Source organism: Suncus etruscus, chromosome 11 (assembly GCF_024139225.1).
Source record: "Suncus etruscus isolate mSunEtr1 chromosome 11, mSunEtr1.pri.cur, whole genome shotgun sequence".
Classification (NCBI taxonomy): domain Eukaryota; kingdom Metazoa; phylum Chordata; class Mammalia; order Eulipotyphla; family Soricidae; genus Suncus; species Suncus etruscus.
The window spans coordinates 79,166,818-79,181,502 of NC_064858.1; the positions used below are offsets into that span (position 1 = coordinate 79,166,818).

At 43.9% G+C, this 14,685-nt stretch overlaps 1 protein-coding gene across 1 annotated transcript; it reads right to left on the minus strand.

Annotated features, from left to right (window-relative positions):
* Positions 1 to 6,094: 6,094 nt before the first annotated feature.
* On the minus strand, positions 6,095 to 13,317 carry LOC126022482 (keratin, type II cytoskeletal 2 oral-like). Its single transcript, XM_049783397.1, has 10 exons — positions 12,745 to 13,317; positions 11,477 to 11,697; positions 10,017 to 10,077; positions 9,022 to 9,117; positions 8,324 to 8,488; positions 8,112 to 8,237; positions 7,658 to 7,878; positions 6,986 to 7,020; positions 6,394 to 6,570; positions 6,095 to 6,351 (listed from the first exon to the last, which is right to left on the minus strand). The coding sequence occupies exons 1-10, from the start codon at positions 13,315 to 13,317 to the stop codon at positions 6,095 to 6,097; spliced, it is 1,932 nt and encodes a 643-aa protein (XP_049639354.1).
* Between the last annotated feature and the right edge of the window lie 1,368 nt (positions 13,318 to 14,685).

Consider the following 14,685-nt stretch of genomic DNA (forward strand, 5'->3'; position numbering starts at 1 on the left):
CCCTCAAATCCCCAGTTGTATTACATACTATTTCTTAGCAGCACACAATATAATCCAAAGAGATTAGACTTATGTAACTCCTTAAACATTGAGGGCAAAGTACATTTATCTAGTTCCATGCACATGCTTACTAGTTTAAGTTAACCTCAAAAGTTTTAGTGGGTTGTTTTTCTTAAGGATTGGAGTCAAGGGAAAATAGTAAAAAATGGTGTTAGAGTGGCATTTGTTTGCATAGGCCCACCAAAATATAAGGGACATGGAAAGAAAGATTATGGTCTAAATACAAGGAGACCCTACCCTGAAGTTTCCTGGCACAGGACTGACTCTAGGCTCCAGGCAAACTAGTTTGTCCAATTCAAGTCATCGTCTGTAGTGGCAATACACCTTCATTCCTCACATAGTCTCTGTTGTTGGTATCATGCTTCTGTATTAAAGGTCCTGGAATCTGCATATCCCATATTGGATGGTGCAGAGCATCCTCTCATTTCACCTCACACTTAAGGGGCACTAGAGAGAACCATGTCCTGTAGAGCAGGTCATTGTTGTTGTCAAGTCTTCTCAGTGTAAACGGAAGTCTCTTTTTAGGAGGTCGATGTCAGACCCTTGGTAGTGTCTTTCCTGGTAGAGGACTGCTTCCAGCTGTTGCTATAAAAGACCTTGGATGTTTCGTAGATAGCTTGCCTGGTTCTGGCATGAATGGAGGATGCCCATTCTTCTGAGCCCTGTGCCAGGTCATTATATCAATGTTCAGGGTGTAAGGTACATTGTACTGAGATTTATTAGATAAGAACTTATCTGTAGGTATAGTGTTTTCCTATTTTAATGTGTCTATGCAAAGAAGGATCAATGCCATGAAGCGTATAACCGGAATTTTTAACTTTTTAAAGCACGCCCACTTCACTTATGTATCCCTATCATTAAGTTTAAATCTTTGGGTGGAATAGTTCTTCTATTGCAGGCATAAAATATGTGATAAAATGCAAAAAAAATAGAGCTAACGTAGGGATTGAGAGAAATTGAGTTTACAAGGAGCAATAGTGAGTATCAGAATTTTGAGTTGATGGGGTTCTACAGTATCTGCACTGGGTTTCAGCACCACGGACAGAGCAGAATCCTGCTTGTGGTGCACTTCAGTTATCAAAGACCAGATATCCTACCCAGTCCCCAAATTTATCATAAAGAAACTATGTGCTATGAGCACAATATGGATGGTAACAAGAACTAGAGTCTAATTTCCCATGTTCAAATCATGGTTCTGCCTATTTTTAACTACAACCTTTGACTCTTCACATCTAGAAAAGGGGAGAACCAATCCTACCTCACTAGATGAAATGATCTCTGCATGAATTTTTTAGCACTATTTCTTGGCAATTACTAAATAACACTCTGCTTTATACATTACTTTTCCAGAACCTTGAGATCCAAGGATGTGGATGGGGGAAGCAGAGGAAGAGTGTGCAGATAAGATCTTGCTGGGGAAAGAAGTGGTTGCTATGGACTCATAAAGAATGAGAATATAGGCACATTTTGACCATGTTTCCTCAAACCCTAGCCCAAAGCCCTCGTGTATATAAGACTTTTCAAAAAATGGTTCCCTTAAGTCCATAGCAGTCAGTCACTAAGCAATTTAGCTCTTGTGGCACAAACCTCAGTAGTCAATGAAAAATACATGCTGGCACCAGGGAATAACCCAAGATTGATTTATGTGAGCAAGACACAGAAGTTGGGCAGATTGTACTTTCGATCTGCTTGTTTAATATCAGTGACTCCCTTCACAACCCAATTTTCTCCTGTCTCCCAATCTCTCCACACATAGCTGCTAGTATAACTTCCTGAAAGTCACATTGCACCTGTGTAATTCTACAATCCATAAATTATTCCTCCAGTCAAATTTATCATAATGTTTTTAAGTGAATGAAGAAAATACAGAAATATGATGGAAGAAGAACTGAAAAACAAGGGAATAAAAGGCAAGCATGGGATAGTTAATGGGCTCAGGGGCAAAATCCTAACATAAGAGTGTCTAGCTGGTCTCCTTGGCTCTGAGTATCCCAGATAATGGATGATATGAAGTTTAAGTCATCCAGAAAGAGAAGATATTACAGCGAAGTGTGTTTTCTGGCAGTAGAGTTTCTGGCATTAGGTTGCAGGTCTCAGTTTCAGCATGACACAAGTACTAATTACTACTGCTGGGGATCTGCACTAGCCTGGCTGATGAAGAAGGGAGGGTGAATTTCTGTGTCTGAACCCTGACTGAGGAGATGCTTGTGCCTCTAGACTGGATGCCTTCCCCAATCATTGCTTCTTTCGATGCCCTGGCCATCACTGCTGTGTCACTGACATTGCTACTGCCACCCCCTCACTAACACTCTTGTGCAGAATATGATTGGGCATGTCTGCAAAGAGAATAAGCTGCTCACACCTGTCTCAGCAATGCCCAGTACAGGCCAATTCCTGGATAATGAGGTCAAGTTGTTCAAGTGCTGCTGTAAGAGCACAGCAACTGCACCCAGAGACAGACCAAAGACTGGGCTAGGTTCACTGGGGCTGACTGCTGGGAGACTCATACCAGGAAGTAGAGTGTTACAAGGATCTAAATCTCTACAGGGAATGGCATGAGCAACAGGTCACCTGGAAAGAAGAAGAACAAGATAGAGATTGAGAACCTGGTTTATAAAGGGTGGTTATTTTGTCACCTTGAACCCCCTCTTCCTAACATTAACACACCACAAACAACAAGATAAGGCTCTATCCAGGACATCTTTCCCAGTTATTCCTAGTTTTTCTTTGTCTTTTTAGGGTAATCTAGTTTCAGAGACCATCCTTCAGCACATTATAGCTTAGGAAGTACATGTATATTGAGGTTTTCTGGATAACTTTACTGTGTTAATCAGTTTGTTAGGTTTTTGTGGGGTAATAAGTTTGGTAACAGGATGACTCTTCAAACTCTTCCCTTCAATCTTATTCCTTTTCCTATAAAATGGTGTTCCACTGGACTAACTCAATCTGGGTAAGAAAAGATAGCAACAAGTTTTAATAGTCCTCTCTCAAACTTTGACAAATATTTGACAGAACATTACTTTGATAGAAGGCGTGTATATGCCTTTTTCTTTATTCTCAAAGAAAGAAAATTTATTTCATTCAAAAGCATATATTTAATCTTTTGTACTTAGAAATCTACACTGAAGAGGAGAATCCTGTCTGATATCCTCTCTTTCACCTTTCAGTTATATCCTGCCTGAGTGAGACTGACCTCATCTTCCTTTGGGTTGAAGTGAGAAATTATCTTTATTTATATTACTTTTCCCTACCAAACTTACACTGAGATCTTGATACCCTAAAAAAGACCCTGTAACAACACTTAGGGCTCAACTCTCCACACTTGAACAAAGGATAAAGAGACTAGAGCCGACAATCTTTCTGGTCTAACAGGAAGCTGAGTTAATTCAGGTCTCTGCCCAGGAAGCTGGGTGGCATGTGATTAGGAGACTTTGGTATAATGTTTAGTGACACCTGACATTGCACATGTTTACATGTCAAATATTAACCATGTATAGTTTTTAACTTCTCTAAAAGGCTGGCGACAACAGAAATCCAGAAGATCCTATCATCTCTCAGAGTTGATGAGCTGTGCCTAATTCAGCAAGAAGGTAGAAGGGAAAAGGGAAAAAGGTCCCCCCTTAAATATGGGCAAAAACTTATTGAAATTTCAAGAGTGGGAACTTTCAGATACCTTGTTCTTCAGAACTATCATCTAAATACAAGTAAAGGTATTAAGAAAAAAAGATTCTTGGTGGAGACGTAAATTGATACAATATATAGAAAAATGGAAGGGGATATTAAAAATTAAAAGTAAGTAACAATATGACCATCTATTCCTATGTTTAAAGAACTTAGAAGCATTGATTAGAAGGAGAATATGTAGTAAAATGTTCCTCACAGCACCATTAATCAATAATAGGAAATTACCTATGTATTTACTACCAGATGTGGCATAGTAAATATGGTCAATCAAATATTAAATAGGTATAGTTTTTAAATCTGCCTTCACAATACAGTAGATAGACCTAGGTAGTATTATTATGTAATGTATTATGTAATGTGTTATTCATAACTGGTACTACAGAACCACAAGACCCCCTGATTTCAGAGAAACAACCTTTTCCAACTTCCCTTAAATCAACCCCAATAATCATTTCTTACTTGAGTATATTGTATGTCTTGTACTTGATAAGAAGTCACATTTCAGTGATGTTCTGTATAATTTCTCATACCCCTGTTCCCTGGGCTGGTAATTTCAGGTAATTTGCCTCTCTATGCTCCCTGGTCTGGCCAACTGGTATAAATAAATACTTCCTTATTTTCCTACCACGTTTCATTTTCTATGTGCTTAATTAAGTGATCTTTGATGTTAACAATGCTAAATGAAATAGTTGGATAAAAAAGTTTCATGACATCACTCATATGTGAACAAACAAAAAAACTCATAGACTACAAGAACTAGTGGTTCACAGGAGGCAAGAGGATTGGGAGGGGATGTCAGATAACAGAAATCAATTGTTTTCTGGAGTATGAAAATGTTAATTTTGGTGACAAGCACAATGTAGCAAGCATGTAGGTTTATATCTGTGCATCCAAAACATGTATATTGTTATGAACAAATGTGACTTATATTATTACAAATGTTTGCTTCTGGATGTAAAACCAGAGTGACTGCTCTCTAAAGAGCAGATGATGTATGCTGAGGCCTATCTCAGGCCTAGTGCTGGTGTTCCTTTGGGTCCATTAAATAAATTCATCAATGCCTTCTCGACAGTCAAGTTTTGATCTAGCTTCTGGAAGGAATGTATCATCTACAGAATGTTACTAGCATTTTACCATATTCAAAGGCAAACAGGAAGGTTTGGTTGGTTTGGAATGGGGAGACAAGAATAGGAATCTAAATCTCATCTCCACATTGCTTAAAATTTCCCTGGTCTCTCTTGAGACAATCTTCTTCTATGTCCACCTTGGGGTGGGATCCAGCTTTCTGAGAACAGTGAAGAAAGACTGTGAAAGGTCAAGGGCAAGTGTACACTCTCTGTAATTTAAAATCTTCTGGAGTGAACCTTGCTGTGTAACACCACTACTCCCTCTCTCTCTTATTTGAATGGGGATTTTGGAAGGAAGAACTGAATTTACATAACTCCAACCCAACACACCTGTTCCGCTCCACCATGAGACGTTTGAGCTCATATGAAAGGCCTTGGTGGGAAGTCTTACCTAACCCTGAGAGCCTACCATAGGTCTACTAGATAGACCAGTGGCCTAGTCACATTCTCAAAATTCACTTTCTTGTTAATATGGGCAATATTGGTGTTCAGCAGGTGCATTCTGTTATTTTTATTTAGCTTAGAATTTGAGCAGAAAGGAGGATGAGGGGGAGTATATATTAACCCTTCAGGCCCTAGATGCTGTGTTGGCAAAAGGAAAGCTTGCTCTGTACTTTGAATGGTAAAGAGTAACCATCATAAAGAGTAGAGGAAGGGCCAGGACTAATCCAGGTCCTTTAGTTACACCGCTGAACTTCTGGAAGATGCCTTTTCCCCATGTGCTTCCCATCCTTCCCAAGATATTTGTTTATTCTGTGATTCCTTAAATGACAGCTGGACTCCAGAATGTGAAATATAGTGCTATTTATTGAGTACAGAAAAGTACAACATAATCATTACCCAAGGAGTATATTTTAGAAACCAGAGGGATATGAGTAAGACAGGATCTGATACTTGGAGGGCACACTTGGAGGCAGCTTTCCTGAGAGCTTTACGATTATGCCTATAGCTCCTGGCCTTGTGTGCCAGTCTTAGTGGCACTGCCAGCAAGAAGGGATGGAGGTCATGCTAGGAAGGTCTATGTTGGTGTGAGATCAGGTGGTGCTGTATTTCAAAGACTTGTGGAGAGGTCTCATCTTCCCAGACTTGCAATCTGGGTCTTGGCAAGGAAAGAGCTCCTGGGCACTTGAGGGAGAACAAGGCTGAGGTTGGAGTTTGTGATCACCAAGCAGAGAGAGGGAAACACAGTTCAGCAGGCTGAGAGGGGAGCCAGAAGGCAAGGTTTACTTGGAGCTGTGCTGGCTGGAGCTGGGGGTCTGGGAGAAGTAGACACCGCTGCTGCCACCACTGCCAGATTTGTAGCCACTGCTTCCTGAGGTCTGGATGCCCCCAGAGGCAGAGCCCTTGCTGCTCTGGTTGGTAGAGCTACTGCCTCCGCTTCCCAGCCTGCTCCCGCTGCTGCTGTTCTGGAAGCCTCCGCTGCCACCCCGGCCTCCACTGCTACTGCTGCTCACACCTCCATAGCCACCGCCGCTGCTGCCTCTGCCGCCACTGCTGCTGCTGCTGCTACCGCTGACGCCACTGCCATAGCTGCCACCGCTGCTGCTACCGCTGGTACCGCCATAGCCACCGCTGTTGCCTCTACCACCACTGCTGCCACTGCCTCTGTAGCTGCCGCTGCTACCTCCACTGACCCCTCCAAAGCCTCCTCGACTTCCACCTGCACTGCCACTGGTGCTGGAGACGTTGCTGACCACAGCTGTAAGAGAACAGGCACTCAGAACCCATCATGCAGATTTGGGTCTATAGCCCAGCACTGTCTAACTTGGTTGTGTGACTTAGAGAAAGATATTCAACTTCCCTGAAGTCTCAGGGGATGGACAGTGAAAGAGAACTTGGCCAACTAATTCTGAATTCACTGCTGAATTCTCCAGTTTTTTGTTTTGTTTTTTTTGCTTTTGTTTCTCTAGCAGATATTTCCCCAAAACCTGAGGTTTGCACTTGGAGCTAGTAATTTGCCAGTTAACTCTAGGGAGATGTATATAGTCATGACCCAAGTCCTTCAATACTGTTTGGGGTTAAAGTATTGACCTGGCATGGTCAGTCCATGAGGATGTCCTATCTTTGGTGTCCCACTGCCTTTTCTACACCCCAGCCTTTGAAGAGCTACTTACAAATGCACACCGCACTCTGACACTCTCCAGACATCCTAGAGAAAGAGAGAGAGAGAGAGAGAGAGAGAGAGATGAGTGTTAATTCTTCAGTGAGATATTAGAGTTGATGTTTCATAACCTGAGGAACCTCATTCATCCACTTGCTCTACAAGGGGTCAAACTCCATGGGAAGAAAAGCAAACTACTTCTAGTCTATGGGTCCCTTGAAGTAAATTAAAACTAAATGTCAAATTTAGTTCCTCAGTTTAAATTGCTATCTGTTACTGAATTGGCTAACACAGATACCAAACATGGCATCAGAAAGTTCCAGAGGAAAGCACTAATACTTGTACTTAGATGGTACACACAAAGGTATACATTACAAGGTTGATGTCCATAATCAATTGGAATTGGATTGTATTGATCAAAAAAGTAAGGTTTGATGGCCAGGAATGAACTCAGTGGTAGAGCTCATTCCTGGCACATGGGAGGCCCTGGGTTCAATTTCCAGCCACCCCTACAATCAGCCACACACACACACACACAGGAAATCTGTATCCTTCCAATATTCTGTCACCCAGGAGGCTCCTATTCCTTTAAGATATCCTCTCTCTGTCATTTTTCCCATTTTCTTCACCATCAAAGACCACTATAAACCCATATTAGGATTATGCCAGCACCATTACCACTCACCTGCACTCCTCTCCCTCCAGCAGCTTCCTGTAGGTGGCAATCTCAACGTCCAGGGCCAGCTTCACGTTCATCAGCTCCTGGTAGTCACGCAGCAGCCTAGCCAGATCATCCTTGGCTTTCTGCAGGGCAGCCTGCAAACCTTGGAGCTTGGCATCGGCATCCTTGAGGGCCAGCTCCCCACGTTGTTCTGCTTCTGCGATGGCGGCCTGCAAAGTGGTATTCTGGGGCAGGGAGCAATCAGAGACCAGTTAGCACAGTGACCAGAAAATAATAGAAAGAAAGAAGCCCAGCCTCAAGGGGAACATCTGAAAAAGTAGTGTTTTCCATAGCCTGAGCTATCCCACATGTGACATCACTAAAGGGTAGAGAGCCTGAGACCAAGGTTCAATTTTTGCTTCTCCTTGTCTCCAGGACCCAGAATATCTCAAGGATTCTCCAGAGGGCTCAGACCAACCTGCTTCTTGATATTCTCAATCTCAGCTCGCAGCCTCTGGATCATTCTGTTTAGCTCCATGATCTCACTCTTGGTATTTTTCAGATCGTCCCCATGTTTACCTGCCATGGACTGCAGCTCCCCAAGCTGACAGAAGAGGAAGCAATTGACATGATTTTTCAAAGTACTGGAACATTCTGGATAAAGTGTAGAGACAAAAAGAGAGCTCCTACCTTGGTTTGGTACAGGGCCTCAGCCTCAGCTTTGCTCCTCTGGGCAATCTCCTCATATTGGGCCTTGACCTCAGCAATGATGCTGTCTAGGTCGAGGAAGCGGTTGTTGTCCATGGACAGGACCACAGATGTGTCACTAACATGGCGCTGCATCTGGGCCAATTCCTGGGGGAACATGACAGTCACTTTAGCAATGGGGAATGGAAAAGTTCATGAATCTTTTACCAGCAGAGGTACCCCCAATGACCAAATGTAGAACAGTTAGGAAAATGATTTCTCACTTGAGGTCTAGTGAGCCTGAAGGGTTGTCAGATAGAAAGATTCAAGAAAAAGAAAGGAAATATACCATTATAATAAGAGATAGTATGGAGTTGTCCAATGATGGCACTAATTGGTGAGTTCCTATGGGACTGAAGTAGAGAGGAAGAGGATAACAGAAATGTCTGAGGTCCTGTCAAAAAAAAAAAAAGCCATAGGGAGAGAGGAAAGCAAAACAGGTTCAGGACAAAGAGGAAATCAACAGAGAAGAGAGAGATCTTTATGGGTTGGAGGAATTAAGTTTGCATTTCCTGGGAAGGCAAGAGCTTAATACCATTTCCTAGGGTTGTTTGTCTATCTTTCCATTGGACAGTCCTCCATAGTTATATATGAGAAGAGGCAAATACCAAAATTTTGCGCTTGACAAACTGAATACTCACCATTTCATAGAGGGTCCTCAGGAAGTTGAGCTCATCTGTTAGGTTGTCCACCCTGGCCTGCAGCTCTACCTTATTCATGTAAGTTGAATCCACATCCTGGGGTGGATGATATTGGTCAGAAATCTAAATAATGGTCTTTAGCTCACCTGCTGGGCAGTGGCGCTAGAGGTAAGGTGCCTGCCTTGCCTGTGCTAGCCTTGGACGGTCTCGGTTTGATCCCCTGGTGTCCCATATGGTCCCCCAAGCCAGGAGCGACTTCTGAGCGCATAGCCAGGAGTAACCCCTGAGTGTCACTGGGTGTGGCCCAAAAACCAAAAAAAAATAAATAAATAAAAACCACCCATAATTCTTAACTCCTCACGCCTCCTCATGTCTTTCTCAGGTTTATGACTTCTTAAAAGAGAGATGGTCTTTTTTCAAAGATAACTGAGACCAGAATGATAGTGAGGCTGATAGGGTATTTGTTTTGCACATTGCCAAACCGAGTTCAATTCTGGTATCCCATAAGATCCCTGGAGTCCTCAAAGACTCTTCTGTCCGTGATATAGAGAAGAAGTAACCCCTGAACACATGAGGTGTAGCCAAAAAAAAAAAAATACCAAAGAGAAAATTGAAGTGGTTTTCCTCCTTTTAATTGCGTTGGTTCACTGCTTTAACAAAATATATACCATTAGTAGACAAATACAAAAATAATCACATTTATATGTGACCTGGGTAACAAGGCATCAAAACTCCTATTTAGAGAGAATGGAACTCTCACCACTTCAGCTTTTTGATGACTGTTTTAAACAAACCAGTAGAATTTGATGATTATTAATAACATCTGGAATACATGGGTAAGCTGAGAGCCTAGATTAGTGCTACACATAAGGCATTATTACTAGTCAGCTCATTACTCATCACTTCCTTTGTCAAATACCTTCAATTGCTAAACTGTCATAAAAATGGAAACTGAAGTTACAGGGCCCACTGCTGGCTCCATGCATTCTCCTTACCTTTTTAAGTGCCACAAACTCATTCTCTGCAGCAGTACGTTTGTTGATCTCATCTTCATACCTGGGGAAGAAGAAGGCTCATTTGCATGGTGACATTTCAGAAGTGGGGAGAAAATTACTGAGTTTCCAAATTATTCCTGCACCAGCAGGAGGCAGGCCCAGCTTTGGACACTGTGCCCAAATACAGTGGGTATGTGAGATCCAGAGAGGGGATTGCTCTCCCAAACTCTGCCCATTTCCTCTGCTCTCTTTGCACTCAAGTTGCTTCTTAGCAGAATTTGGGGAAAAAGAATAAACCCATTATCTTAATTTTGTTTAGCGCTGGTTTAGGGCTACACCCAGTGACACTCAAGACTTATTCCTAACTCAGGTGCTGGGAATCAAATGCAGGTTAATCGAGTACAAGGCAAGCACCTTACCCACTCTACTCTTTCTCCAACCCACTATTATTTTCTGAATGCACCAAACTGATGGGATTTTAGCCTCCGCCTGACAAATCATTCATCAAGAGATTAAGTTTCAGAATACTGAGAAATGGAAGTTTTAAGACAGGAGCTTTGTGCTATTGAAACTCTGACCTTCTCCATACACTCTGGGACCTTGGCCTAGAGCCCATTATAGAATGAGCCAACACCCCTACAGTACCTAGCAGGCTTGCACCCCTGAGTTAGAATAGTGCGTCCCAAGAGCAAGGATTCTACCCTTGGGGATCCTGATGTGGGAAACCCTTTCTCTCCCTAAGAACTCAGAGGGTTCTGAGTACTACTTGAACATGCCGAAAGAGACAGATTTGGAAGAAAGCCACAAAACGGCCTTGTGCTGACGTGTTGAAAATAGTTTACAGTGTGGCCTGAACATCTGCCTGGGATCCTTCACAGCAGCAGAACACATACCTGCTGATTCAGATTACCTGAAACTGCAGCACAAGAATGTAAACTTTTTTTTTTTTTTTTTTTTTTTTGGATTTTGGGCCATACCCGGTGGCACTCAGGGGTTACTCCTGGCTGTCTGCTCAGAAATCACTCCTGGCAGGTACGGGGGACCATGTGGGATGCCAGGATTCAAACCACAATAGGTCCTGGGTTGGCTCCTTGCAAGGCAAATACTCTACATTATGCTATCTCTCTGGCCCCAAGGATGTGCATTCTTAACATGACACACTTCCAGAATGAAAGCATGGAGGACTTGTAAACCTTTAAACTCCAGAAGGACTCTCCTATCTGTTCTGCTAAAGTGGTATCTAGGGGCCAACCTAGCACTTCACAACTACATACTCATAAACTCCCAGCAGTTGCAGAGCTCACCCTCTCACCCCCTCTCCACTGGGCCCTACTTGGCTCTGCCAGGCCCCTGAGGAGTGCTGACCCAAGGTGCAGTGGGGAAATAGTTGCAAACCCAAATAGGAACCATGCCTCCCTGCTAAACCTCCAGAAAGAGAACCTCCCCAGCTAGGCCCTCACTTCTTTTTGAAATCTTCCACCAGGTCCTGCATATTCTTCAGCTCGGACTCCAGGTTACTCCTCTCCCCTACAGCCTGGTCAAGCTGCCTTCGTAGGAAGCTGATGTAGGATTCAAAGAACGGCTCCAGATTGTTGGTTCCAGTAGTAGAGCCAGTGCCCTGCTGCTGCAGCAGCTCCCACTTGGTCTCCAGGACCTTATTCTGCTGCTCCAGGAAGCGAACCTGCATCAGAAGAAAGAGGGGGGGTCAAACTGCTGAACTCTCCCAAAAGACAACAATGTGGAGAGAAATCCACATCCCACTTCTTCAATTTGCAATGGCCAATACCCTGTTTGAGAGTGTTGGGGAGTGAGAGCTATAGAGTGTGTGTAGTTTCTCTCTATGCACTACTTTCCCATATTCTATTTTACTTCATCCTCACAACCATCTTCTTTAAAAAAGAAAAAAAGTGTTTTTTCTCCTTTGATCAGTCAGAAAATCCAGGGTCATAGAGCTTGACTAGTTTGCCCAAAGTGAGGTGATTTCAATAAAGCTATGTAAAGCCCCACATTATCCTCAGGATACCGCAAAGGAATTCTGCTTAAGACAATTATTTATCACTGCCTCAAAGTGAGATCTTATTGGGCCCTGAAAGCCAGTGAAAACAATCAATAAGGTCTCATTTTTCATGAGCTGCTCCCCCACAATGCCCCACCACCACCACCACCAGAACTCAGTTTACAGGATTCCAAGTGTAACTTTGAATCCTAGACTTACCCTTAACACAGCACAACACCCCTCTCCCCAATCCTGGATAGCTCCTGTTTCACACCAGCCCAGCCAACGATGGTAGCTGCCACATGAGCCAGCTCCAGTACCCTTCATTGAAAGGCAGGCCCAGCACAAGCCTTCTGAGGAGCCCAACACTCCTGCTATTGAAGGTGCTTGGTAGCTGGTTGAGAAGAGCAAGCAGTTGCTTTTCAAGAGTACTTGAAAGTGAACTGCACAGTATCACAGTTAATGCATCTTTCTTAAAAGGACTCAGGGTATATGGAGGCCCTCTACTCATGTCCTATGCCTCTTCCCTGAAAGAGAAGGAAGAACTGGAATCCTTTATCCTATTGTACAGCTGGAATATCAGAACCCAAAGACAAGAGTTCCTTCTATCTAGGGGCCTAGGAAGAATGATGAGAGAACAGCACCCCTCTCTTGAAGCTTAGCATAGCCACTGGCACCCAACTATTCCTTGAAAAGCCCACATGCTACCACACAGATGAGCTTGGCCCTCACCTTGTCTATGAAGGAGGCAAACTTGTTGTTGAGGGTCTTGATTTGTTCACGCTCCTGGGTCTTCACTTGCCCAATCTGAGGGTCAATCTCCACATTCAGAGGCTGCAGCAGGCTCTGGTTGACAGTCACTTCCTGGATCCCCCCAGGGAAGCCACCAGGACCTCCAAAGCCACCAGGACCGCCAAAGCCACCAGGACCACCAAAGCCACCAGAACCACCAAAGCCCCCTCCCATTCCTCTGCCACCACCAAAGCCCCCTCCAAAGCCCCCTCCATAACCTCCTCCATAGCCCCCACCAAAACCACTGACACAGCTGCTCCGGCCTCCCCCAAAGCCACCAGTCCGAGAGCCGCCAGCCACACTGATGGAGATGCTCTTAGTGCCACCCAGGTTGTAGAGGCTTTGACTGCCAAAGCCACCTGCACCACCGCGGGCCCCACAGGCCCCTCCACCAGCTGCCCTGGAGCGGGCCACGCAGCTCATCCTGCTGCTGCCTCCAGAGACCACAGCCGAGTGGCCAGAGAAGCCCTTGCTGCCACCACCAAAGGATTTCTTGCAGACTTGTCTGTTCATGGTGAGAGGCTTGGAAGTGAGCTAACAGTCACTTAGCAAGAGTTGCGAGGGATAGGGACACTGAGGAGAATGGTCTTTATATACCATGGACCTTAGCTTGGCAGAAAGAGGCAGGCAATTAATTGAGAGTCATCTTGGGTTTGGTTTGCCTCCCAGGCAATAAGTTGCTTCTAGGTTTCCAACACACCTCAGAAATAATCCTCTAGACCAAAATGACTTTGCTTTCTTAGCTTAATCATCCAAACTTGCCTCAGTTGACAAAAGAGTGGCACTCTCCTCCCTCCAAGTAACTTCCTCAAACAAGGGTCTTAGGAATTCAAACACCACCCAATCCTGAAGGCTGAATTATTTTTTGAAGCCAGGGAATTAGGAGCCACTGAGCAACAACAGAGGTGAGGATCCAAAAACCTCTTCCAGCTAAATTAGAACTTTTCTGAAAGGCCAGCATACCACAGATCTGCAACATGAACCCCTCACCCACTTCTTCAGAGACCCATTTATTTTAGAGTAGAGAGCAAGCAGGAAAAAGGGAAGCCCACAGGGTCCCTCTGGCATGATCTCAGATCTTAACCTTTTCAAGGGTAGGGTCCTGCAATAGAGAGGAACTAGGGAAGAAGGTGAGGGGGAGGAAGACGATGTGAGGTGTAAGAAGAGAAAGGAAATGTGCAGGGAAGGAGATTCAGATCAAGGTTGTTCAATGATTTCTGAGAATAGACAGGACCCTTCATTTTCCCTTGAATTCAGTTCCAAGGTCTCCTTCATCTAGAGCACAGTGTTTTTTGTCATAGCTGTTGGCCTTTGTACCACAACCTGTAGCACCTGGTCTGGGTTCCATTGCCCTCCCTATCTTCTTATTGGTGGTCCTGAGCTCCCCCAGGAAACAACTGTCTTCACCTTAAAGAGCCAGCTACTCAGGTGGGGAGAGTGCACAGAACTTAGGTTCCATGTTTCAAAAAAAAAATATCTATTCCCAAATCCAACTCCAGTCTTATGAAATAAATCTCTTCAAGGAAAAGACTTGGGTTTCTATTTATAGTACTCACAGGCCCTTTAGGGGATTTTATGACTATGGAAGCTTGAGAATCCTTGATCTGAACCAGTGTTTCTCAGTCATTTTACCCTGTAGTCCCCTCCCAACTTTGTTCTTTCCTCTTCTTCCCCACCTTGTCCTACTGGTTGGCTTTCTGTGATGTGTCCTCCCATTTATGTGATTTTTACCTGTGGCCTTTGTAGTATCTCAGGGATCCACAGAAGGCCCTACAGGCCATGGCTGAGAAACATTGGCCTAGACTAGTCTATTCCCTTAGGCCCAGGATTGGAGGCTAGCTAGAAGAGCCTGGATAGTGGAGTAGACATACACATCATTTC

What these genes read in the sequence shown, in the direction of transcription:
- LOC126022482 (XM_049783397.1), bottom strand. Translation starts at nt 13,317, where the DNA reads ATGAACAGACAAGTCTGCAAGAAATCCTTTGGTGGTGGCAGCAAGGGC. An exon ending in GTGGAAGATTTCAAAAAGAA is followed by an intron (nt 10,078 to 11,476) that starts GTGAGGGCCTAG and finishes CTTCTTCCCCAG; the next exon opens with GTATGAAGATGAGATCAACA. An exon ending in CAGCGGTGGCAGCTATGGCA is followed by an intron (nt 6,352 to 6,393) that starts GTGGCGTCAGCG and finishes GTGGCGGCAGAG; the next exon opens with GCAGCAGCGGCGGTGGCTAT.